The following is a 27,435-nucleotide window of genomic DNA, read 5'->3' on the forward strand; positions in this document are numbered from 1 at the left end:
TTCTTTTAATACAGCTTTATAATTAAGTAGAATTAGCTCATTTGGTCATGTTCCTTGTCTAGTCCAGTTGAGAAGGCTAACAGCCATGGTGATGTCATAAGGATAAGAAACATACATATAAACACATTAATGCAGGGGTGTCAAACTCAATTTCATTGAGGGCCACATCAGGGTTGCGTTTGACCTCAGAGGACCAGAATCGGTGAGGGCAGGGTGGTCATGGCCAGCTCAACATCAATCATGTTGGGGGCATTTGTGGTGGCACAAGCACTCTGCCTGCGAAGGCCTCCTGAAACATTCTGCCAGCAAAAATAGAGCTCAGGAGGGCCGCCCCTAGCCCTCACAAACTCCATTTTCCCTGGCAGAGGCACCACAGGCCGGTCCTTCACTGTGTCCAGGGTCAGATTTGGCCCCCAGGCCTTGAATTTTGACAGCCTGACATTAATGCATGCCTTATTGCATAAAGCAGCAAAGGGAATGAGTATATCAAGGTATTTGTATTGATTGATTTGATTTTTATCCTGCCTTTAACACTTTTAAGTAATCCAAGGTGGCAAATATACGTAATCTTCATCCTCCTATTTTCCCTACAACAAGAGCTCTGTGTGGTACATTTGGCTGAGCGAAAGTGACTGGCCCAAAGTCACCCAGCCATCTTTCATGCCTAAAACTTACAGTCTCCTGGTTTCTAGGCCAGCACCTTAACTACTAGGCTACGCTAATCAAACTAGGACATGGGAATTACAGATTCAAGACTATGGAGTAACTTTAGGCAAGTCATTATTTTGCTGTGGGGTAGAGAAATTCTATCCCTTCAGCTTCTAGTAGATAAGGGTGAGATTTAAAAATGAGGCAGACATAGAAATAAATGTGGTTTCTTTTTTAATGAAATTGGAGTATTTATGGTTTCAGATATTTTGGTTGCACCAAATTTGGTCAATCAGGACAGTAGTATCTGTGAAAGTGAGGCTGCATGAATTAGAGAACTAGTTAAGAGTCATGTCATTCTTTCTGTAACCAAAAAAAAAACAAAAAACAAAAAACCAGGCCTTTCAGTCACTTCTTTCCCTTATCAAAGTTGTCTCTCCTCTTTCCATTGGAATAATAGGGAATAAAGCAATGTTATTTTGCCGGTCTGAAAATTGCTGTACATATTCAGATGGCTCCTTCCATTAAATTAAAAACAGCCTGGGCTGAGTAAATTGCTACGATGCTAAGAAGAAGATGCAACAACTGATAATGACTTACATTTCCTAGGCCATTCTGTGTCACGGTTTCCTTATTCCAAAGGAAGCATTTCATAAAAATACCTAAGATGAGCATGGTGAATATATGGCCTGCCCCTTGAGATGCGGTCTAATGAAAGCAGGCTTTGAAGAGGCAAGACATGATTATTCTGATTTGCAAGATGAGGGAAATCATATTTTTCCTATAACAGTCATGGCTGTGGAAAAACACAGTGATTGTGGAGTTGTTTCTAGCATCTGGTCTTAGTGTTATCAGAGTCACTGTAGTTCTATATGTTCCTCTTTTTTTTTTTTGATCTAACATCATACATGGTCCATTTCTGACTTTCCCAATTAAAAGAATGTGGGTAGATTTGCTATAATTGTAAATCAAATGCCTTTAAATATGATGTGGTTACGTCAGGGGTGTTAAACTTGATTTCATTGAGGGACACATCAGGGTTGTGTTTAACCTCAGGGGGCTGGGGCGGGCGTGGCCAGGGTGGGTGTGGCCAGCATGACATCACTCGTATCGGGTGGCACCTTTGGTGGCCCAAGGCTCTGCCAGCAAAAATGAGCTCCTGAGCTCCATTTTCAGCTATGATGGCCTCTTGCAGCCCTCTGCCAGTGAAAACGGAGCTCAGGGGGGGCATGTGTGGCCGTCATGAGCTCCATTTTCACCTGGAATGGCCTTCAGCGACAATCTGTCAAAGATAGCAGATCATGGAAGGGCCGCACACGAGCTTTGTTTTTGCTGGAAAGGCACTGTGGTCCAATCCTTTGCTATTTTCCAGGGTGACAGGCCAGATCTAAGCACTGCAGGCCAGATCTAGCCCTTGGGCCTTGAGTTTGATACCCCTAGGTTACATCTTTATGGATGGAGCTGTATCACTAAAGAACTAAGGTGCTTCAGCAGCCCCTCTAAAAGTAGTCCTTGATTTATTATCAGAATTCGGACCAGAATTTCTATTGCTAAACAAGTTGGTTATTAAGTAAATGGTGTCTGTTTTATGACTCATTTCGCCACAGTTGTTAAACAAATCATTATAGTTGTTAAATGATTCACATGGTTGTTAAGCGAATCTGATTTCTTGTTGAAGTTTTCCCCAGCATGCTACAACTTTTGCAAATGCATCCCAGTTGGCAAGCACCTGAATTTTTGGGATCACAGCAGATCCAGTTTGGTCTAATGAGTAAGACCCTAAGCTAGAAACTAGGAGACAGTGAATTTTAGTCCTGCCTTAGGCATGAAAGCTAACTGAGTATGCCCCGAGTCCTTCGGGAGAGGGTGCGGCTAAGAAATAAATATTATTATTATTATTATTATTATTATTATTATTATTATTATTATTATTATTATTATTATTATTATTATTATTATTATTATTATTATGGATCAATTTCTAGGAGACCATGATTTCTAATCTTACCCTAGGAATGAAAGCTGGCTGGGTGACTTTGGGTCAATCATCAACCTGAATTATTTCTTAAAGGCAAAATACAAGCAAACAAATAAATAAACGTTATTTTGCCATATTTGTAAGGAAATGAATGTGAATTATATTTCTCTGCTTTTTTGAAGCAAAATTATCATTTTGAGGTATGTTCATCCAAATATCGAATTTCTCACCTTGAAATATTTAACTATAAAAGATGTTTTAGGGAACAATTGTATACAATTTAAATGCACTTTTCTTTTAATCTCAAAAATCCAAACCGGCTGGATTTATGGCTGTCCCCATCCATACTGAAGAGATGCTTTTGTTAAGTCTGCATCTCCATGTAGTGTTACAGAGCAGCTGGAAATATCCAGCTTAATTTTAAATATTTTAGTTGGCATTATATTTGCTATATACCCTTACTGGAAGAAATGTCCTTCTGGGTTCAGTTCCAAGTGAGAGGGAAAGACACTGGAAGCACGGAGGCTGCTTGGAAGGATGTGAAGTGAAGAAAAACCACATGTTATTTTGGGTAGCTGACCACAGGGAGTGCAGAGTGAGTATTATTTATACCCTCTCTTGAGCTTCCTGTTCCTGTGGCAAGGGCATGTATTCTATTGTCTATCAAAATCCCAGGGGCTATGAAATGGTTACAGCTGAGGTTGTCTGAATTGAGGTTGGTTGAACCCTGCTGGGTGATGTAATGTCCCCAAGTGATTTTGCAATACAGTGAGCCCTACTGCTAGATGGGTAGAGGGCTAATCCTTTTATGTCCTGTGGGTCATGTCTTAATCCCATCACCCCGGAGCTGTTCTAATTGTTTTGTAGATAGGCTGACCCAGTCTTAATGTGTACCAAATATCTGCTGAGAGTAGGGAGTTGTTCTTTGTCTTTAAAACACATGTTTCTCCTTTTCTCACCCAGGGAAATACAATATTTTGCCTTTTTAATATTTCTTAGAATATTTCATTCTTCTAGGAGAGGGGTGGGTGCTAACTTTCTACACCCTTTAATTTTCTGTTTGCAATAGAATTGTTGCATTCACATCAGCTTTTATGCAATGTATTTCTGAGCCATGGTGGTGCATGCAGTGGTTAGCATGTTTCAGGCTAATTCTGCCTACAACCTGGTGTTAGATACTGACAGGGCTCAGGATTGACTCAACTTTCCATCCTTCAAACGTCAGTAAAATGAGGTCCCAGATTGTTGGGAGCAATATGCTGACTTTTCTGCTTAGAGAAAGCTATAAAGTTATATGAAGCAGTATATAAATCTGCTACTGCTATTGCTCTCCATCCATCCATCCATCCATCCATCCATCCATCCATCCATCTATGGATATTCATTCAATCAACCAACATTTAGGGTAATTAGCACTGTTTTCAGAAATGTTTGAAAACTACAAATACAGTTTGCATAATCTTTAGTTTTATATGGCACTAATAAATTATTTAATTCATAATTAATTCATAAATTAAATCCTCGTTCTCTCCTCTATTTGCTGACTGCAAAGAGGAGGGGAAATCCTTTCACTCCATTGAAAAGTAGTTCACTTTCAAACTCAGTTTGTGTTCTATTTCCAGAGAAATTAATATTTTATTCCATGCTGCTGTTAAATTGTTGCTTTCTGAATATTTTAATTATACACTTCAATTCTCTACCTTGCATCTTTCCCTCCTACTACAAGTTAGCTTTTCAATGGACTTGAACCACCTCAAGAGCAGAAGGGATTCTAACTTTTCAACTTGGCACGTGTTGAGTTGCCATGACAATGTCTTAGTCTACTTGACAAGTAACAAAAAAGGCACAGATATAGTCAAGGACTGTCAGTATAAGGATTTTTTAAAACCTATCTTCCTTCCTTCCTTCCTTCCTTCCTTCCTTCCTTCCTTCCTTCCTTCCTTCCTTCCTTCCTTCCTTCCTTCTTCTCTCCGCTTCCCTTCCTTGTATTACATTTTTTCTATTATTGCACTACTAATATGAGTTTCTATTAATAAATCCAGTTGGAATCTTAATGCAGCCTCCTCTCTGTGAACCCTCTCTATCTCTTTTTCTGTTTTCACTACACACACTAGTCTCAGTGGTGGGATTCAAATTTTTTTTACTATCGGTTCTGTGGATGTGGCTTGACAGGCATGGCTTGGTGGGGGTGGCTTGGCTTGGTGGGCTTGGCAGGGAAAGGTTACTGCAAAATCCCCATTCCTTCCTGATCAACTGGGACTTGGAGGCAGAGAATATATGGGGCGGGGCCAATCAGAGGTGGTATTTTCTGGTTTTCCAAACTACTCAAAATTTCCACTACTGGTTCTCCAGAACTGGTAAGAACCTACTGAATATCACCTCTGACTAATCTAGGGTGGTAACTCTAAACTTGTTGCCTGGAGAATTCTGGGAATTGAAGTCCACACCTTTAAAAGATGCCCAGGTTCAAAAACAGTGATTAGATTATGGATGCTGGATCATTTCCCAAATTCAACACACTTTTTTCCCCACTGACACTTAAAAGCTCTCTACATGTAGCATTTGGGTTTCTTGGATTAAGCATTATCACCTTTAAGATTTTATATTCTATTAATTTGTGGATATCTGTGAAACATACAATTTTTCCCCTTTTATTCTAACCATTTATTTATCTTTTAGAATGTACACATTCTTCTTTCATTGCAAAGGTAGACTGAATGACAGATGAATTTAATACAAAATGATGCAACATAATAAAATAAATGACAGCCCTAAAATCGTGCTTTTCAAAAGCTGATTTAAAAGGGGAAATTGATTTTTAAAACTTCCAACTGGCAGAAGCAATCACCTGGTTTGTTGTTGTTGTTGTTGTTGTTGTTGTTGTTGTTGTTATATTTTAGAACAGAGAACAAAGAGCGTTTGCTGGGCATTTTTCTCATCAGACTACAATTATCTGGTCAAATAAACTAAAAATGTTTCTATACCTCTGTTTACAGAAAAAGAAAGTAAAATAAGTTGGGAGCAATCTCCCCACTGACATTTTTAGTTTGTGTCCTGTACATTTCCTTATTTTGTTGCACAAAAATCCAAAAGGAACTTCCCTCTTCCAAGCCATCCTTCCTCCAATATTTCAAGACATTTAGCAAGATACCTGGCAACTGGTTACGTTTCCTATAACATTCCCCCCCACTCCCCAATAGCTGCATGTTGCTACAGTGACACAGAGCCGAAGAAAGGGAAATACCTTCTAACAATTCCTATAGGACATTAAAGTTTATAATTAGGAAGTTGGAAGGCAAGAATTCTCATTAGTGGGAAAGTAAATTGTTCACAATCTCTGGAGAACTGCAGGATTGCTTCAGTTTCTGATAACCTGATGCAGAACTTGGAAAATAAAATGATCTTGCTCTTGATGTCACAGGGTTTAGAGCTCGTCCTACGTGGAAATATCCACATTCAATTTGGAATTCATATCTGTAAAAGACTTACTGGTTCTAAAACCAGTATAAATTCTCTGCTGAAGAGAGACAGTTTGGTCTAGGGCAGGGGTGTCAAACTCAAGGCCCGGGGGCCAAATCCGGCCCATGGGGTTCTTAGATCTGGCCCATGGAAACAGCAAAGGACTGGCCCATGATCCCTCTGCCAGCAAAAACAGAGCTCGGGATGGCCGCATGCAGCCCTCCCAGGCTCCGTTTTCGTTTGCGCTGGCCTCCTGCAGCTGTCTGCGAGAGGGGAGCTCTGTTTTGGTAACAGAGGGTTACAGAAGGTTGTCACGGCCAAAAATGGAGCCTTGATGAGTGATGTCTAGCTGGCTACACTCATCCTAGCCATGCCCATCCCAGCCATGTTCCCCCGGCCAAGTTGCCTCCACGTATTTGAGGTCAAACACAACCCTGAAACACAAATCGAGTTTGACACCCATATCTAGGGGTTAAAGCACCAGACTAAAAGCCAGGATCCTATGAGTTCTAGTCTCACCTTAAGCATAAAAGATGCCTAGGTAAATTTGAGTCACTCCTTTTCTCTCTACACAACATCAGGGTTAGATGAAAAGTTGATTGGCATTCCTGAAGAAATTTGGCTATAAATCAAATATATAAATTAATGAATAGGGATAATCAACCAGTTCACGCCATTTCAGGAGTACCGGTTGTTAACTTTCGGAGCAGTTTGGTGAACTGGTTGTTGGAAGAAATAATCAGGGCAGAGAACTGGTTATTAAATTACTTGAATCCCACCACTGGGGATAGTCTTGTTACAGATTTAATTCATCTTTAAGAGCTCCCTTTTTCAACTGCATTCTTCATGCTGCTTCTTGAACAAACTTGTTTCTTCTTCTGCTTTCAATTCATTTCCTTGAGTTACAATTCACTTAACGTCTGCTGCAAAAAAATAATAATCATAAAATTAGATCAGTTGTGTGACTGACCTGTTTAACAGCCATCATGACCTGACAATTGTAACTCAAAGACTGTCTGTCATTCTTCCTCCCATGAGCACTTTCCAACTCTTTGATCTTGTATTTCTTTTAATAGACCTAATTTCGTTCTCTTTCTCCCACCATGGTGAAGACTAATGAAAATTCTATTTCAAATGTTCTTTTGTTTATTGTACTTCTATAATACAACACAATACAATACAATAGTAGAGTTGGAAGGGACCTTGGACGTCTTCTAGTCCAACCCCCTGCCTAGGCAGGAAACCCTATACCGTTTCAGACAAATAGCTATCCAACATCTTCTTAAAGACTTCCAGTGTTGGGGCATTCACAACTTCTGGAGGCAAGCTGTTCCACTGATTAATTGTTCTAATTGTCAGGAAATTTCTCCTCAGTTCTAAGTTGCTTCTCTCCTTGATTAGTTTCCACCCATTGCTTCTTGTTCTACCCTCAGGTGCTTTGGAGAATAGTTTGACTCCCTCTTCTTTGTGGCAACCCCTGAGATATTGGAACACTGCTATCATGTCTCCCCTAGTCCTTCTTTCTCTTAAGCTAAACATACCCAGTTCCTGCAACTGAATGTATTGCTTTTAAAAAATACAAGGGAACAAATATCTCTGCAATAATTCCCAGGAATTTCTCTTGATTCTAGATAGATTGGCTCAGGAGAAGCATATCTATCTAGAACTGTAGCAGCCACTTTTGTGGTAGGTGTGTGCATCTGTAGTAAGAAGCGTTGTACTCAGCTCTGAGGAATAGCCGTTCCTGGAGGAGCTCAATTCATTTGCTTTGCAGTCTTCAACTCTAATAGCCCTCATTATCCTTTAGCAGCTCACCTGTCCATTCCCAGAAAGCAAGCCTTTGCTAAAATTGTAGTGCTGGAAGAAACAAAAGAACAAAACTGGAATGAAAGAGCATCAGTTTTCCCCCTTTCAAATGTGTCTGAGGATTGCCGGTCTTCATAGCAAGATTTTTGCAGAAGTAGTTTGCCATTGCTTCCTTCCTAGGGATGAGAGCAAGTGAATGGATCAAGTGTTATTTTTATATTTACACAAAAAATAGTTTGTCACAAAAGCGACTGTCTGCAGAGGCTCCTGAATTGGGACTATAAGGCGAAAGCAAAAGCAGTATGCTCCATCCCATATTTGGGTAGACCAGGTTGCCCTGATAAAAAACACTTGACAGGTGCAGGATAAGTCAGCTGGCTTTGTGCCAAAGGCAAAAATAAATAACAGAATAACAGAGTTGGAAGGTACATTGGTGATGATCTAGTCCAACTCCCTGCTCAAGCCAGAAACTCTATACTATTTCAGACAAAAACTAGAACTCACCGTCTCCTGGTTCCTAATGTCTTAACCACTACACTAAACTGGCTCTCAAAGCAGCAACTACAAATACATTTAGTTTTTTTAAAAACACAAATGATTCATTATTTGTAAATTGCAAAAAATCCTTTATTATTTGCTATAATCCCATATAAATTTAAAATGACGTTCCAAGAAGGGACATGGAAACTTCTCTTTGTTTTGAAAGCAGCAAAGGGGAAAAATCCTGAATGGCTTTTGACAGAAACAAAGGAGCTGAAATTGTTTTAGATTATTTCATATTTTTTTTTGCTTAAATACCATGGTATTTTGATCTTTTCTGTTCAAGATTTCCCTAATCTGCTTCATTGTTGGAAGTGATCCCACACTCAATTTTACAGAATCACTAGAAGTTAGGCAGCATATACATTAATATCCTTATTAGCAATAGCAATAGCACCTAGACTTATATACTGCTTCATAGTGTTTTTACAGCCCTCTCTAAGCTGTCATCATATTTTCCCCAACAATCTGGGTCCTTATTTTACCCACCTCGGAATGATAGAAGGCTGAGTCAACCTTGAGCCGGTGAGATTTGAACTGCTGAACTGCAGCTAGCAGTCAGCTGAAGTAGCCTGCAGTACTGCACTCTAACCACTGTGCCACCTCTGCTCATTAAGATCAATTTATGCTAAATATTGAAAGGAGAGGGAGGGAGGGAGAGATTCTTTATCTGCCATCAATTTATTTTCAATTCATAAATTTTCTCAATGCCAATATGTCCCTAACCTGATCTTTCATAAATTCCAATGATCAATCCATGACACCTATATCTAAGTCCATCCATCCAGTTGTTGATCAAACTATTCTCTCCTTCCACTTTACCACCAGGAGATCTTTCTCCATAGAGCTAGTCTTTGCATAATATGTCTTAAGTAGCATATATTGAGCATGTCCATTGTTCCTTGTGTGAGAACTCTGGGTTGATTGGTTAATGTTCTGTGGTAGTCTTGTCTAGTATAGGGTTTCCTGCTTGAGCAGTATAGGGGGTTATATTGGAAGACCTGCAAAGTTCCTTCCAACTATGTTATTCTATCACTTGTTTGTTTTCTTGGCTGTCCACAGTATTTTCAGGAGTCTTCTCCAACACCATAATGATATATTCTAATAGCAATTGGAATTTATACAATTCACTGTGTTTTTCTGAGAAAACAGCACCTTGTTGAATGATGCCTCTGGAAAATTTAGAAACTTCCCCACCTTACCTTTTATAAGAAACAAATCCAGAAGATAACAAAAGCAAGGAGGAATATCTAGAATCCAAAAGAAAAATGAGATTTAAGATCCATAAAACCACTCAGTTTAGGTTAGTTCAAACTAATTTTGTAAACCATTCACCCAGTTCTACTTTTTGTTTCCCATCTCATTTTCTCTTCTCACTAAAAAAACAAATGCAGCAAATACCAGCAGACCTTGAAAAACACATTAAAATTGTGTGCATGGTTCCTCTTTCTTTCAATATATCTCCACTAAATTGAAACACTACCATATTTTCAAAATGACAGCTTAAAACAAAAAAAAGATGACACCATGTGTGAACTTTTTAAAAGGAAAAACATACAAATCACTTTGCCTTGTTTTCAAAAGTTTTGGGCAAAGAGAAACCTTCTTGACCTGTTGTGTAAAGACAATTTATCAACAGCTTTTTTCCAAATATACACTTGGATACTATATCCACACGATTATATGTTATCTTGACTTTTGAAATGAATAACAATTTTTAAAAATGTTGTGTCTGATGTTTTAGGGCAACAGGTAAATAGAATTTTTGATTTCAGATTCAAAGAAGTATTTCTTTCTATTTGTTCAGGGTTTGCCAGTTGTCTATCATGAGATATATAATTCTAAGAGTTATTTATTCCTCCATATGTCATGTCAAATGGGAGTTTTCCTTTATGCACAAGGAGCACCTGAAAAGTTCATGTAGAAGCATCACTGCAAATGTTTTCTACCTTATCCTTTGAACACAGGAGCAGAGAGATTATCTTTCTTTCATATTAACCTCACCAAACAAGAAAAAATTCCATGGTCTCTAATAAGTTGACATTTATTTTATACTTGGTGGACTGTACTTAATGATCTCATATCCCACCAGAAGCCTTCCTCAAGCACTTGAGAATCTATAGCTTAAGATGTCTCTAACACCGTTTTTATAAGTGGCATGGTGTTAAATAACAGTTGCTCATTTGGCAAGTACCATATTCTGCAGGTGGGATTACCACAAATATGGTGTCTGATTCATCTCTGTTATGTTGACTTAGATTTAACTTTTCCAACCTGATTTTCTCCATAATGTATATCTTTCATTAGCTTCAACCAATAAGGCTAATAGTCAGGATGGGTTGTAATTTAATATATAAAAATAATCCTGAAGTGCAATAAGAGAAAACATATAGTTAACTTTGACTAAGCTTGAGATTCAGCAGATTCAGGTCTAGTTAGCACTTGGATGGAAGACATTAGGGCAAGAGAGATTGTGAAATAGAAAAATCTTCTAGAAGAAGACAAGACAGAAAACTCTTCTGCATCATGTCAAGTAAAATGCATGGATATGCCCATCAAATCACCAGTTCAGTTCATAGGAGAATTTATCTACATTGAGGAACTACATAGACATTTGGTCCAGATACGATCAAATGTTGCAGGATCCAGTCTGGCTCAGTTGCCGGGACCAGATGTTTTGTCTTCCAAGCGTTCAGACGTGTGCTGGAGCACATCTTCAGGGAACTTGTCTCTAGCTAGCTCCAGCACAAGTCCGGAAGCTCAGAAGACAAAACCTTTGGTCCCAGTAACTGACCAAGATTGGATCCTACAACATTATCATGGTATACATGTATTTGTCTTCATTTGTGCCTTGTGTTTTTGAGAAGAAATGAGGTAAGACAGAGATCCAGTACCATCTGTAAATTATAGATTCTTATTTTTCAAGTGAGAAAGAGCAAAGGCGTTGTAGGGCTTCTACATTGTCTTTCTGCTAGTTCAGAATCTACTGTCCAACCATACATTGTTAACTGTATTTCTTGCTGGCTTAGCTCAGTGCACCTGAAGTTGTAGTTCTGATGGGAATCAAGAGATATTGAAGTACCAGTAGCTAAACAATCTGATATCCTATAGGCAGGAGCTCTTAATTCATCCTGGCTCCTAGCTCTTTTCTCTACTTCTCTTCCAGAAGTTCATCCACTTGAAAATGGTTCTCACTATTTTGGGGTCTGTAGATTTTATTTGTTTGTTTACATTATAGACCACCTGTCTTACTTTCTAGAGTGACCGGGTAGTTTATAACAGCGTAAAAATGTAAATATAAAAGCATTCAAAACATTAAAATTAACAACAATGAAATAAAGCTTTAAAACCAAGAGCATGGGCAGTAGAGAGGTGGGCTTTTATCTCTTACATAATCAGCGGCCTCCAGCCAAGGGTGGCCTTCAAAAATTTCAGCAGCGGTTCCTCTGACTGGTTGCTGGGTGGGCATAGCCATGGTGGGCATGGCCTAGTTGGCCTCCTTCACCCTGGCAGGGGGGAGGCAGTTTTTGCCTTCCCCAGGCTCTCGAGGCTTTCCTCAAGTGTCTGGGAGGGTGAGAACTGCCTTCCCCAGGCTCCGGAAGCCTTCCGGAACTTCTGGGAGGCCCATTTTTTCCACTCACCAAGCTTCCCCAAGCCCTTGCACTTACCTCACATCTAAAATGGACTACATGGAGACTCCTGGGATGGGAGGGGAGAGGAGGGGAGAGGCCAGCCAAGGGTGGGATTTGGAGGTTTTTGGGATTTGGAACTGGCCATAACATTAGCTATGGGTTCTTCCAAACCTCGGCAAACCTGTAGAAGGCCACCCCTGCCTCCAGCCTAGTGCATTCCAAGGACCCCAAGCCAACCAGCAGAAACAGGTTTTAAGGCTCCTCTTGAAGGCCAGAAAGATGGAATCAGATCTTACCTCCAGTAGCAAGAACTTCCAGAGCTTGGGAACTATGGCAGAGGAGACTTTTCTCCTTGACCTTGCTAGCCCAAATTCATTGATCCACGACCTTCAAAGAAGGCCTCTTCTGCCAGAGTGGGGCAAATCAACCCCATTGGGGCAAGACCGTTCCTCAGATAACTTGGTCCCATGCCATAAAAGGCTTTAAACAAAACCTAGACAATCATGATTTGGTTTCATTTGGCTTCTAGAGCGTTGAGTAATGGATGCAGTAACAGAACTGAAGTGCCCTAAATTCAATAATGCCAGGGCTCATTGCTAAGAGGTAGGCATGCACAGTTTGTGACACTTGGCTGAAGCATTGTAAAACCACCAATTCCTAAAAATAATCCTGAAATGGATTATTTATTTGTTAGCAATGAACTAGATACAATTTTATGTTTCATTAGATTCTGCTTGATTTTTGCTTGCAATTTACGTGATAATCCTTCTTGAACAATTTCAACTTTTTCTTTTTATGAATTCTTAATAACCTATATTCAAAAGAGAGGGGCAGAGTTAAGACTTTTATTTGTGCATCGCAACAGCAGAAGAAACTTCAGTGGCATTCTTAGTCATGCAACCTGAATATTTATTTACCATTTTAGCATTCAATAATCTGTAATAATAATAAACTAGCAGGAAAAAAGTCTCATTCATTCCTATCCTGCTGCCAAAACTGGTGTCCTTTTTATAGACCTAGCATACTTATGAAAATTTATGGTCCCTACATATTGTTTTGAAGCCAAATAATGTCGCGCGTCGAGAACAACTACAATATTTTGCATAATTCCTGTTCAAATGAAAAATAGTGGTCTATATATTGATTTCATTTAACTTGTTCTATTTCCATTTTAGAACTCATTAAAATGTAAATGGCAGTGACAGAAAAATAATTCAATTTCCCCTTTTATGGGGACTATTTTTTTAAAAAAATGGAAACTTCGTATTTGCTTCAGCAGTGGGAAAGATAACCCAGCTGATAATCCATTGCAAGTGAATCGAATACATATGATAAATTCAGATCAAAAACCATGAAAGACAGTACCTGCCATGAAACATACAATACAATAGCAGAGTTGGAAAGGACCTTAGAGGTCTTCTAGTCCAACCCCCTGCCTAGGCAGGAAACCCTACACCACCTCAGACAAATGGTTATCCAATCTCTTCATTAAAACTTCCACTGTTGGAGCATTCACGACTTCTGGAAGCAAATTGTTCCACTGTTTAATTGTTCTAATTGTCAGGAAATTTCTCCTCATTTCTAAGTTGCTTCTCTTCTTGATTATTTTCACCTGTTGCTTCTTGTTCTACACTCAGGTGCTTTGGAGAATAGCTAGACTTCCTCTTCTTTGTGGCAACCCTTGAGATATTGGAACACTGCTATCATATCTCCCCTAATCCTTCTTTTCATTAAGGTCACAAAAAGTGATCATGTGGCTCCAGAGCATTGCAACATTAATAAATATGAATGTTTCCAAGTGTCTTCAATTTTGATCATGTGACCATAAGGAGGCTGCAACAGTCATAAGTATGAAAAATGGTCACTAGTCATTTTTTTCATTCCTCATGTAACTTTGAATGGCCACTAAACAGAAAATAGTAAGTCAAGAAATATCTGTATTTTGTATTAATGGTCTAAACATCTGGGAATATTAGGAATCTAAGCAACACCACTGGTGCTGATTCAACAGAATATCTTTCTAGAATCTGTTTGAGGCCTTCTATTGACAAGGCTTCTATGAATTCACATTGGCTCCTTGCATTTAACAGATTTAACAGATAAACAGAGTCGGAAGGGACCTTCAGTTCATCCAGTCCAACACCCCACCCAAATAAGAGGCACAAACCCAGAGTGTCAAACTCAAGGCACAGAGGCTGGATCTGGCCCTCAAGGTGCTTAGATTTGGCCCGCGGGGCTTCTCTGGAAACCGCAAACAACCGGCCTGCGGTGTCTCTGGCAGCAAAAATGGAGCTCAAGAGGGCCACTCACAGTCCTCTCAAGCTCCGTTTCCTCTGGCAAAGGGTTGGAGGAGGACATCCCAGCCAAAAATGGAGCTTGTAAGGGCTGCATGTAGCCCTCCACAAGCTCTGTTTTCTCTTGCAGAGGTTTGTAGGAGGCTGTTGCAGCAGAAAGTGTAGCTCGGAAGGTATTTTTGCTGGCAGGGCACTCAGGCCACCACAGGCCCAACATGAGTGACATGCTGGCCACGCCCCCTGATCACGCCCATCCCAGCTCCCTAAACAGGGGTGGGTTTCAGCTGACATTACTGCCGGTTTGCTTGTGCGCATGCTTGCACAGAACTCAAAAAACGATGGTGGCAGTGATAGCAGCGACCCGGGAACCAGCAACTGGGGGTGTGGCCAGCCTGGGTCGCTGCCGGTTCTGTGACCCAGGCCAAAATACCACTACCGGTCCAGCCGAACCAGGTCAAACCAGTAGAATCCCACCTCTGCCCCGAGGTCAAACACAACCCTGATGTGATCCTCAATGAAATCGAGTTTGACACCCCTGCCCTACATTTCTGACAAATGGCAGTCCAATCTCTTCTTGAAGGCCTCCAGTGATGAAGCTCCCACAACTTCCAAAGGCAAGCTGTTCCATTAACTGATTGTTCTCACTGACAGAAAATTCAAAGAGTTCAGAGCAAGACATCTTACAGCTAAGAAAAAAATTATGAAAATGGGCAAGTAGTTTGAATACTTCCTATACGATGCAAAGCTAGAATATTTGGATACTTTTACTGAGGAGAAAGGGACACTTAAATGAATCAAGACAGAATTTTAAAGGAGTGTACAATTTCTGACCAATTCCCAAAAAGTTAAAAACAGGTTGTTTGGTTACCTTTTATCATACCACAACTTTGACTGCACATTAGAAGCAATGCAAAGAAAGAAGCTTCTTTATATAAGGCATATTTTACTGGCCACATTTTGTGTTATAGTGTGTGTTAATGGCTGCCTGCTTTACGGTGCAATTGATACCCGTGTTCAATGAATAGAGGACAAAATATGAACCATTGTGGGGCGGAAATGAATAAACTGTTATTTATGAATTTTGCTGAGTATTTTTCCATTTATTCTTAGAATCAGTAAATCTAGTTAGGACCCATATTTTGATCCAGCAGATCTGGGAAAACACTGGGAACTTTTGTAATAAGCATCACGATAGCAACAATATCGGTGATACAGTCTACAAAAGCCACTATTTTCCTTGTCTTAAGGTACTCATCTCCTATTTAATTCATCTTCCCATCCCATCCATCACATAAATGAAATGCAGAGCAGCCCCTTCAAGAAGCTATTAGCCTGCTAAAGCAAGTATTTGAGACTTGATTAGATTAAATAAGTAGACACGGACTTTACATTACAATGTACTCTGTATTTAATTTATAGCTCAAATGTCAGAAAATCTGATGAACCATAATCATACTTCAGCATCACCAGCTTCAATATATTTCTGTGTGCTTTTATTTTCGGAAAGTCATAAATCCCGGAGCATGCACACATACAACCACAGACACCAAGTCCATTTTCATAAAGACTGCTGCTAGCATGTTATATTCCTAGGTCCTTTTTTTTTTTTTTTTTTTGTATCGGTGTCATGGGATTTTATGTCATCCATGTTCAAAAGTATTCCTGAGATCTTGCACATATAATTAGAGCACAAATGGTGATCTCCAGGTGTGAACTGGGATGTGAAGAGCATTTGTGTTCTTCCTCAAGGATTTTACACTCCACCAACACAATTGTAATCAAAGCAAAAGGTGATACAGTCCCATGAACTGCTGTGGCCATAATGAAGTGAAGTGATATTCATATAAGGTATGGAAATACAGAGTTGGAAGGGACCTTGGAAGTCTTCTAGTCCAACCTTCTGCTCAATCAGGAGACCCCAAATGTACAAATTGTGCAGTAGTAGCCACTGTGTCAAATCCTCTATTCAACCATGAAGGCCCCTGGAACTTTTTGTTAGTCCTTCTTTCTTTTTCAACTTCGCTATCTTGCGCTAAAGATAAAAGAAGCGATGAAAACCATGTATGCTGCCTTTTCCTTCCTAAAGGTATGTGGTCAATGCCATGTTAGAAATAGATCCTGTGACAAAAATAAAAATAGTTTGTCTCTTCTTATGTGACATCTATCCTTTATTGCTAAACTTCTGCCACTGGCAAAGGTACCAAGCGGAAGTCCAGTGATGGGAAACCTATGGCACGTGTGCCGGAGGGGGCATGCAGAGCCATCTCTCCGGGCACACCAGCCGTTTCCCGTTCCTCTTCCGGGTTCTGGCGTGCCAGCTGGATGGTTTTTGCACACGCATGCACGCCGGAAACATGAAAACCAGCTTCCCTGCGTGTCCGTGTGCACTGGAGAACTGTGGAAAACCAGCTTCCCCGCGTGTGCATGCGCACTGGAGAACTGCTCTTACGCTTTCTGGCGTGTGTGCACGTCCCCACTGGGGACCTATTCTTCTAGTTTCTGACATTCCCCCATGCACATGTGCACTCCCGTTTCGGCACTCGGTGCTGAAAAGGTTCGCCAGCACTGGGCTACTCCTTTGCTGTTTCCAGGCCGGCCCCGTGAGCCAGATCTAATCACCTTGTGGGCCACAGGCCTTGAGTTTGACACCCCTGTGCTAGAGAATATTTTTTCCATATTGAGGAAAGTGATGAATAAGTATGTGTGCTTTGATGCCTTCATTAGGTTTATATCCCACCTTTCATAAAATAGCACTTTCCCCCATACAATCCTTCAAGACAAGCTGTGTTGCGACAGAGTGGCTGGTTCAGCATCCACCAATGAGATTCCATACACAAATCTCCGGTTCTATTCTCAAAATCATCTCTACTCATTGACATATACACAACAGAAGATATCATGTAAAAACTTTACGTTGAGCTAGGGCAACTTTTAAATGGGTCCCATCAAAGATTTGATAAATGTCCTATTCATGCAATTCCAGGAGAAGCTGGCAAGTTTATGATACCTTCTACTGGACCTCAGAAATCATGAGTTGTGAAGGCCCAGTTTTAATTTCCTAGAAACCTTTCAAGAAGGAAGCCCCTGATGCTCCATTGCTAATTATTATGCCTTCATCCATGACTACTATAATGTCTTTTGTTCAGATATTCTTTTTTTTAAAAAAATCAATCCAGAGTCTTCATGCCATCGAGTTTCTGTTTTAGCACTGAAGTATGTATCCTTTTATCTAATAAGAGTGAAATGATGAAGGGTTCTTCAAATCAATTGCTTCCTGGAATTTCTATATCAGTATAATGACAAAGCCCAACCCCTTAGAATTCATGGAACCTACAATTTCTCAGTTTAAAAGGTTTGCGTGCACTGTCAGTATAGTTGCCCTTAATGGATGTAGGGTTGAAATAAATGTACTCCAATAAGTGAAATCAGTCCTTTAATTCCCTTTGGTGTCAACCCTTCACTTTTTACTATCTCACAGTAACCTCTATTTCAAATCAAAGCTGCCACCTGCTTAAAGTCACACTTGCATTTAATTTAGTTATGGCGAGAATTGCCCCAACATCCTTTTTGAAACTCAGATTACTTGCAAGCTAATACTGAGTGAACAATTTTTCCTCTTGACAAGGAAGAGAGCTAGTTAGAAACCTCAAGCCTATTGTTTATTGGATTAGAAACCTCAAGCCTATTGTTTATTGGATTCATCATCTGAGAGTATCTACAGCATAATTGTAGCAGGATTCCTCGACCTAGATAGTTAGATGCTAGTAGGAAGGGTGAAAAATATATGGTATTCAGACTTTTATTAGTTTTCCTCTTAGCTCTATTGGATAAACGTCGTGGGAAAAATTGAATCTTGTTACTATCTATGTTAAAGAATTTCAGTGAGAATTTTATATATGCCAAAATGGATAGATATGTCAATTCCCACTATGGAAGAATGGATGTAAAAAGGAATGGAACTGGCAGAGATAACAAAATTAATTGTTGTAATTAAGGAAAAGAATGTCTCTAGCTTTGTTTCTACTTAGAGAATGCTTCTAGACATTGTGCTCGAAACAGAAAAAGGAGTAATTTTGACTGTTTTGATTATTAGATTAGCTTGTTGTTATAGAAATGGCTAGTATCCTGTTTCCCTGAAAATAAGCCCTCCCCAAAAATATTGCAACACAGCAGCAGCCATGAGGTAACCCCGCTCGCCACCTCCTGCAACTTAAAAATAATAAGTCCTCCCCGAAAATAAGGCCAAGTGCTTATTTTGGGGGTCCAAAGAAAATAAGACACTGTCTTATTTTCAGGAAAACACGGTACTTACTAATTAAATAAAAATAAAAAGTTGAGAGAGAAAGTTCATTTTGTCCTCTAAAACAGCAAAAGTTTTTCGAAGCCACTGGTTTTTTTTCCCTTTTCCTCAGTTCACTTTCCCCTTGTCTTCCCTATTTTTCCATATCCTATTCCTGTCTTTAATTTCATTTGTATTTTATATTAAGATAGTAGTAAATAAAGTATATGAAATTCAAGGGAAAAAAGAAGACAAAAGGGTATAGACAAAGAATTAAGAACTTACACTGAGTTTTCATCAAATAGATTGCTAGTGTGAGGTGTCTTCTTTCTGTCTTTCTTCCTAGGCATATAAACACAGAAAGAAACAGGGAGAGGATGGAAGGAGAGAGAGGGAGAGAGAGGAAGAGGGATCCCAGAAGTAAACACACACACACACACGGAGAGAGAGAGAGAGAGAGAGAGAGAGAGAGAGAGAGAGAGAGAGAGACTCCCACAAACTCAAATTTTGTTTTGTTCCACTTCAGAAAAACGAGGCTCCTAAATTTTATTGTGTTTTGAGCCATCTTTCTAGTGCTCCATTGCCTGATCTTGATCCAATCTCCCCTACCATACACTACTATACATGATCATGTTGAATTGTTTCTATAATATTTCATACTTTTTCTTTGAGATGTTTTTTTTCTTAATCCCACCTATTATTATTTTTCGGAATTCTGCCTACATAGCATCCCCTTGGCCTGAGTTTCCCCATCTCATGATCTCCTCCCAAAGGGCCTTTATGTTTTGCAAAACATTTAGCATTTGAAATGTTTTGAACTCGATATGTAGCATCTTTAGAGCTCAGACCCATCATTTATCATTCATGTAGGACAAGAGGAAGAATCACTTTCAGATAAAAGGAATCTGAGGCCAGATCAAGAAATTAACTTGAAAAAATGTCTCAGCCAAGCCCCTTTCTAGTTCACACAGAAATAAAGGAAGGGAAGAAGAAAGTACATTCGAATTGGCACGATTTTGTACCGTGGGAAGAAATGTCCATCTGGGTTCAGTTCCAAGTGGGGAGAAAGACACTGGAAACATGGAGGCTGCTGTAAAAGATGGTTACAATGGTGGCAGGACCACATGGTTTGAGGTCCTGGGCAGAGGGAAAGGCAATCCCATGCTTCAAGGTGTTGGATGAAGGGGGAAAAAGGGTCAAGATGCTGAGAGCCCTGAGTTTTATACCCTCTCCTGGTCCCCTCTTCCTGTACCTGTGTAAGAAATGTATTCTGATTGGTTGTTAGACTCCTGGGGGTGGGGGGTGGGTGGGTTTCTTAGCTAACTTTATAGGCTGTCCCAAGACCCAAGCTTGTTTGAGCCTTACTGGCTGATGTTGTGTAGTGAGAAATGTAGGGGGTTTATCCTACCTTTGTTATGTAGAATAGACTAGCTCAGGGCTTAATGGCCCATTGACAAAGGTGGGAGGGGGGCAGGAAGCTGCAGGAAGCTGCTTTGTCTTTAAAAACATGTTTCTCCTTTTCTCATCCAGGGAGATATAATATTCTGCCTTTTTAATATTTCCTAAGATATTTCATTTTTCTAGGAGAGGGAGGGGTGGGTGCTAACTTCCTACAGTACTATGGCTGTTATAGTACAGAAAATCCTTGACTTATAACCTCTCCAAAGTCACAAGAACAAAATCCAGACACTAGGCAACAACATATATTAACAATGGTTGCAGCTACCCAGGATCATACGAGCATCATTTGCAACCTTCCCAGCCATCTCCCAGGAAGCCAAGTCAACGGGAGAAGCAGGATTCATTTAACAACCTCCTGATTCACTTAATAATTGCAATGTTTTGTTTAACAGCCATGGGAAAGATATCATAAAATTACCTGCGGCTCACTTACAACCACCTTGCTTAACAATGGAAATTCTGGTCCCAATTGTGGTCAAAAGTCAAGGATTACTGAAAAAAAAAATAATCCTGTCTTCATGGCATTGTTGCCTTAGTGTAGTCTACCTTCTAGAGCTGATGGTTTCAAATGTGAAATGGGGCCTCTCATTATCTCTAGCAATAGCACTTAGACTTATATACCGCTTTACAATGTTTTTACAGCCCTCTCTAAGCAGTTTACGGAGTTAGCATATTGCCCCCAACAATCCTCATTTTACTGACCTTGGGAGGATGGAAGGCTGAGTCAATCTTGAGCCTAGTGAGATGTGAACTCAGGCAGCCGGCAGGCAGCAGAAATAGCTTGCAGTACTGCATTCTAACCACCGCGCCACCCTGCCTCTAATAGGCAAACCATTTTTCTTTCTTTCATGATGTTAGTCTACATTAACATTTATTCTCTCTGTGTCAGCCTCTGACCCCTTATACTGTCTATACCAGGGGTGTCCAAACTTGGCAACTTTAAGACTTGTGGACTTTGGGAATTCTGGGAGTTGAAGTCCACAAGTCTTAAAGTTACCAAGTTTGGACATCCCTGGTCTATACCAATTTGGACAATCTTTGCCCCTTTAAAAACTCAGCCAGGACTTTTCCAGCCACATGCAGTTGATGTGTCTGAGATAAAATAACTTACCAGAGATGATCAGGCATATGATATAAAAACATAGGAAAAGATCAAAGAAAGCTTGATAACAAGCTCTGGTGGCACAATGGTTAAAATGCAGAATTGCAGGTAAACTCTACCCACAGCCTGGGGGTATATAAACCTAACTGCTATTGCTATAGCTATTTTCTGTAAGTTTGGATGTCTATGGAGATTCTGTTATCCAGGTTATAGTTGTCCCAAAAGTGCTCTTTTCAACTGGACTTTCTGGCTTTTCTTTGAATTAGTGCCTATAAAATCATTTATAAAATCATTTAAGTCCACTTGCTTCTTGAAAAAGCACCTTTGTAAGATTGGATATTTATTATCTTACAGTAATATTTTGTTTTTGTTGATGTTGTCGTTCAACAGCAGAGAATTCAGGATGGGTTCATACCCTGCTTCCCAGGATCTCACACCGATTGCAGGAGCGTTGTAACACCCAGTTTGGCACATGGCTGGATGCCACAGATCACCGCCTCTCCACACAATCAGAAACACCACATGGTAAGTCTTTGGAATGAGCCTTCCGTTATGTGGAAAATGGACTCACCTCCTGGTTGTGATTTATTGGTGGTTAACATAAAAAATAGGGCTCTCTTTTAGAAAGAAAAAAGAAAGAAAGAAAGAAAGAAAGAAAGAAAGAAAGAAAGAAAGAAAGAAAGAAAGAAAGAAAGAAAGACAAATTCTTCATATCCCAATGCTTATAAAATTACGGCAATGTAATCTTCATATGGAAATGAGTCAAATTAGCGTATATACAATTATCTTTGGACTGCTTTCTCTTTTTTAGTCAGGTTTTCTGCAGTTTCTTAAAACAACAGAAGAATCAGTGCAAATTTTCTCAACAAAAAGTGTTGCTAGATAATTATTTCTACCTGCATTTGAAGGTAAGATACCTTATAGGAGAGGAAAATATGTGGGGCACTTCTACATTGTAAATCTTGAACAGTAGTATCTCAGTACTCATCATTAATTGGTTCCAGGAGGCACAATGAATACCAAAAATGATAAGTACCAAACAAATGTTTCCCCTAAAGAATAATGTAGTGAATCACAAGACAGACAATACGAACAAGTTCTAACTTATACACTGAGTAGCAAACAAACAATGAGTACTGGGACAAAATTTTCACATCAGAACGTGTTGAGTACCAAATTTGATGAGTTTCAAAGTGGTTGAGGAGCAGGTGATAGGAAAAAGTGAATGGTCTTTAAAATTTAATATCAAAAGAAAAATTGAACCTGCTGTGTAGTAGAACCTTACTGAGTGGAGAAACAAGCCTGTCAAAGAAACTACAATGGATAGGAATGAGGAAATGGTAGCATAAAGGCAGTTTATGAGATAGACACGCAGGCAAAAATTAGCTGGGTCTTCAAAGTGGAGAAAGGAAGAATACAAGCTGTAAAAACAGCTGCGAGAGGAAATGGCTAGCTAGGGAAAGATAACTGAATGAGATAACAGGAAAGGCAAATTGGACTGAAAAACAGGAACCTATTGTTCTAAGGAGCCATAAAATACCCCCAGAACTCAAAATTGAGCGTGCCTAACAGCTGATTAATATTAACTGATACACCTTGCATAAATTATCTCCCAATTTTAATGTGCATGGGATGTATGATTTAGTATTAGCAGGAAATGTGTAGGAGGTGGTCAGAAAAAGTGTAATCTCATTGTAAATCATGAGATTGCTGCATTTTGGCAAAATGGAGTCCTCACTGGAGTTTTTTCTCTTCAGACTTCAAAGGTAGAAGTAGTGCTGTATACACGAACAAAGTACGTGTATGCTGCAAAGTCTAGTAAATACTCTTGAACAGTGCTTCTCAACCTTGATGGACTTCTGGCATTCTGGGAGTTGAAGTCCACCCATCATTAAAATGGTCAAGGTTGAGAAACACTGTCTGACAAAACGTATCTTTCATACTAACTGGGATGGGCAACTTTTGATGGTCAGAGACAATAGGACTGTAATGGCGAATCTATGGCACACGTGCCACAGGCATGAGAGCCATCACCCCAGCTCAGCTCTACCACACATGTGCATGCCCCTCCCGCCAGTCCATTTTTGCTCCCAGAAGGCTTCAGGGAGGTGTACTAGGCCCAAAACAGGTCGTGGGAAGTCACACGGGGGGGGTGTTGCACAAGCATGCAGGGGGAGAATGTGGGGGGTCACCATGCATGCTTAGGGGGTTGTCACACACTCATTGCATTATGGGTGGGGGTGTGCAATGACAAAAAGGTTAGCCATCACTGCAATAGGACATTTTGTGGGGAATGAGATGCTTTATTGGAGGCAGACTAAAGCAAGCAAGTGAAGCTGGGTCATTGACAAGGTTAAGTTTATTTTAGAGATTATTCTATAGTTTTTATGAATCTCTCACTTCAAAATTTTGGCAGGGTTGGCAGGATTCCCCTGCTGTATTATAGGTAGGGACTGCAGCTTGACAGAAATGGACATGTTTCCTTCAAAAGTAATCCTCGGCTTCTTTAGTGTTTAAACAAGAGCAGGCAGGGGATGGGAGAAATCTTTTTATTTCTCAATAAAAAGGACTCAAGGGAACCGGTCTCTTGGCAATACTGGTTTAGATGGAAAATCTGATCTGTTAGAAGGCAGCTTTTCACATATGGCCTCGAGTAGATTTGAATCAGCCCTTGCTTAAGAAAGTTCCTACACAAACCATGAACTGTGAAATTGTGAGTTCTAAATCTCATCACGTAAGAGGTTATTTTCTACTGTATGAACCTCTTTGGCAAAAGAAATTGGGAAGGACAATCAGGCCCCAAAGATCTTATTGCTACTTCTAGAGGATTAGACATTCCCTTTTTTTCTCTTATTATGTGGACTGGCTGCGAGACTTTGGCATAATGAGCTTTCTCCTGCATCAGGTTTGCCAAATTCATTCTGTATTTTTGATATATGAGGATGGAAAACATTAAGGAAATTATACACATAAGCACGGTGTTTGGCATGGGCTGTTTCTTTCCCCACAATTGATTTGCTGCGGTGTCTTGTAATTTATTCATACAAGGAAACAATGATGGATGGTGTAAATTATTCTTCTTTTTCCCTTTTGACTTAAATAATAATTGCCAATATCTCAGAACTGTATGGAAACATATAAGGGGGGATAGACAGTATACATAGAGGGTTGCAAATGTTTGCTGATAGCATTTTTCTTCCTCCTCTTTCAAGGGAGGGCAGTGTTGAAAGGGGGGAGAGTTTAGAACCAACTCAAACTCCTTGATTAAGGATTCCAGAAAATGTTCGCAAAATATGTAGATTCACATCTTTCTTGAAACTGTTTTTTGTCCGAAGCTTTCTTCCAATGTTGGGAACTAAAGGGAAAGGAAAGAAGAAAATAAAACAGTGGGAAGACTTCTAAAAATTCAGCCTGGATCAAAATGCATTCAGCCCTGATACATCATCTCAACTCATCTTTGGAATTAATGTTCCCTACCAAGGCATTCCTTGAGTGAAGAGAACAGGAAGTCTTCGATTTGGAACCAGGAACCCATTAATAAGTGACTCAGGCATAAGGCACAATGTCACATGACTGGTCCAACTTATGGCAGTCTCAATCATTGTCATTACCTGAATTCTGTGGAGTTATAGCATCTCCTAGTCACCAGTGGTGATACTCAGCCAGTTACTGGTTCAGGCAAACTGGTAGTAGGCGACCTGTGGGTTAATCCACCCACCCCAGCACTATTCCATCCTATTTAGCCACATTTTCTCAGCCATTAGCATGCGTGCAAGCCACATGCGTGGAGGGCTGCATGCACCCGCTCACAGTTTCAGTGTGCAGCAAATCAGTAGTAAAATTATGTGAAACCCACCTCTGCCAGTCACGTGGTCATTATTTGTATCTTCTGCCAACTTCTTCATTGACTTTGCTTGGCAGAACAATATGACACTGTAATTTTGATCTGGTTGCCCTAATTGTGATTATAAGAACTTTGGGAAGGAGAGGTGCTTCAACAGCTGCAGCTGTTTACCCCTTGTAAATCTTCCTCATTCAGCACCATTGTAATGGTTACTGAATGAGTGGACATTAAGCACCAAATACTTTTGTTTTTGATTTCTTTAGCAGGTTCTTCTCAGACTGTGATGGCAAACCTATGGCATATTTGCCAGAAGTGGAACGTAGAGCCATCTCTCCAGACATACAAGCCATTACTTGTTGGTCTTCCAGGTTCCGGCACGCCAACCAGCTGGTCTTCACAACCAGAAGACCAGGTGTGCATGCATGCGCTGGAAACTGGAAGATCATCTTCCCCACACGCGCATGCACACCGGGTGGCTGTTCTCCTGGTTTCCAGCCCACACATGTGCACTGCACAGCTGGTCTTTACACATGCATGTGTACCAGAAACTGGAATACCAGGTGACCTGTGCGCATGCACATGCTGGAAGATCATCTTCCTGGCATGCACACTGGGTTGTTGCTCTTCCGATTACTGGCATGTGCACACACTCCAGTTTCAGCACCTAGTGCCGAAAAGGTTCACCAACATGGTTCTCGGATGTTTGTGATATTCCTGCCATTGGATGATAGTTTAGTGTTGTGTAATTGGTGGTCAACCTCCATAGCATTGTAAAACTAGGACAAAGAAAGGAAAGAAAGGTAATAGGAGAAGGAGTTGAGCATGAAAAGTCTTATCAACATGAGTATTCCATTCCTCAGTGGGAAAAAGTACAGGTTTTTTTATTCCTTCCTTTCCTGTTGAAAACTGCTGGTTGGGAAGCGGGTAGTTGATTTCCTATTTACCAAAATTCCATTTTGCTACAGAGGATTGAAAGACCCTCCACCTAGACTGGGGTTCTTGGTGGATAAGAAATCCTTGCTTAAAACTTGCTGCTTGCTCCAGGGTTTCCTAGGAGGTAAGCTGTAATTCTGAACAAGAGAATGCAGGCAAAATAACAATCCTATCTCGGATTCTTCCTTGCAATTATTTATTCCTTCTGTACCACCTTATATTATTACTGGGTACATTTCCCTGCATCCACAGCCAGCAGGCAATTGTGGGTTGGTGGTTTGGGGCTAAGAGAATGGAAAATCATATATTAGAATTATCTTGGGATGTTTTCATGGGAAAAAACTTTGTCTGGTACCCAGATATCAAGAAACCAAGCAGAAAATTTGTCTCTCTGGGGAAGTCGTTCCTCAACTGAGGCCCACAGTAGAAAATGTTTTTTTAGAAACGATCATCTACTTTATTTCAGATGGTAGAACATGAAGAGTGCTCATGTGGGTACCCAGGAAATGAGATGATTCTTCAAAGATAACCTTCTTTATGGTTATTCCTTTATTCACACACTTATGGACCAGTGGTGGGATTCAATTTTTTTTATTACTGGTTCTGTGGGCGTGGCATGGTTTGGCAGGCGTGGCTTGGTGAGCGTGGCAGGGGAAGGTTACTGCAAAATCCCCATTCCCGCTCGATCAGCTGGGACTCGGGAGGCAGAGAATAGATGAGGGTGGAGCCAATCAGAGGTGGTATTTACCGGTTCTCTGAACTATTTAAAATTTCTGCTACCAGTTCTCCAGAACTGGTCAGAACCTGCTGAATACCACCTTTGTTATGGACACAGGCATAAATAATTTAGAGTGAACTGCATTTTGTAATGGGGAAATTGGTTAGAGTAGTTGTGAAATCCACAATTCTACCAAAGATCGTCTTTTCCAGATGTGATTGGCTTGATCTGGGAATGACCTTGGAAGGCAGGAGGAAGTGGCACAGGCTAGACAACCATCAAGGAAAAGGTATCTTGGCCCACCAGAAAAAAAGGGAACATGGGAGATATTTCAGAAGGGACCCTCCCTAGTTTTCTGGAAACTAAACTGTTTCCAGAAGGAAATAAATGCTTTCAGATTTGCAAGATTCTTACAATGAATGTAGTGTGAATGATCATGATTTGATCTTCTTGCCTAGACTACCTCAAAGGGCTGAAATTTACCTGGAGTCATTTGGTCTATAGACATCTTTGTATGATCCTTCTCTTTTGAGTTAATTCTGAACTGTCTTTTCCCACTGTGGCTCTCTTTGAGAGTCCCTTAATTTGTTTGTAGCCTGACATGAAGGTTAAATTATTGTTTGTTGGAGTCATTGCAAACCTTCTCAGCAAGAACACTGACTTGATCCTGTCCTGGGAATGGTTTTTTCCCTTCTTTTTTCCTTTCTTTTTAGGATTGGCAACATTAACAATCTATCTAGC

General features: G+C 40.2%; 1 protein-coding gene across 4 annotated transcripts in view; it reads left to right on the plus strand.

The window, feature by feature from the left end:
- The window catches only part of ADARB2 (adenosine deaminase RNA specific B2 (inactive)), a 530,434-nt gene that overhangs the window by 165,824 nt on the left and 337,175 nt on the right, over positions 1 to 27,435 (plus strand). For all 4 annotated transcript variants that reach the window (XR_014173611.1, XR_014173612.1, XM_081933431.1 and 1 more), the window contains exon 2: positions 21,590 to 21,724. Coding sequence is in view for 2 of the 4 variants with exons in the window: in XM_081933431.1 (XP_081789557.1) it covers positions 21,590 to 21,724 (135 nt within the window). In the remaining 2 variants the exon portion in view is untranslated. The remainder of the gene's footprint in view (positions 1 to 21,589; positions 21,725 to 27,435) is intronic.

This window comes from Natrix helvetica (assembly GCF_964273705.1).
Source record: "Natrix helvetica genome assembly, chromosome: Z".
NCBI classification, from domain to species: Eukaryota; Metazoa; Chordata; class Lepidosauria; order Squamata; family Natricidae; genus Natrix; species Natrix helvetica.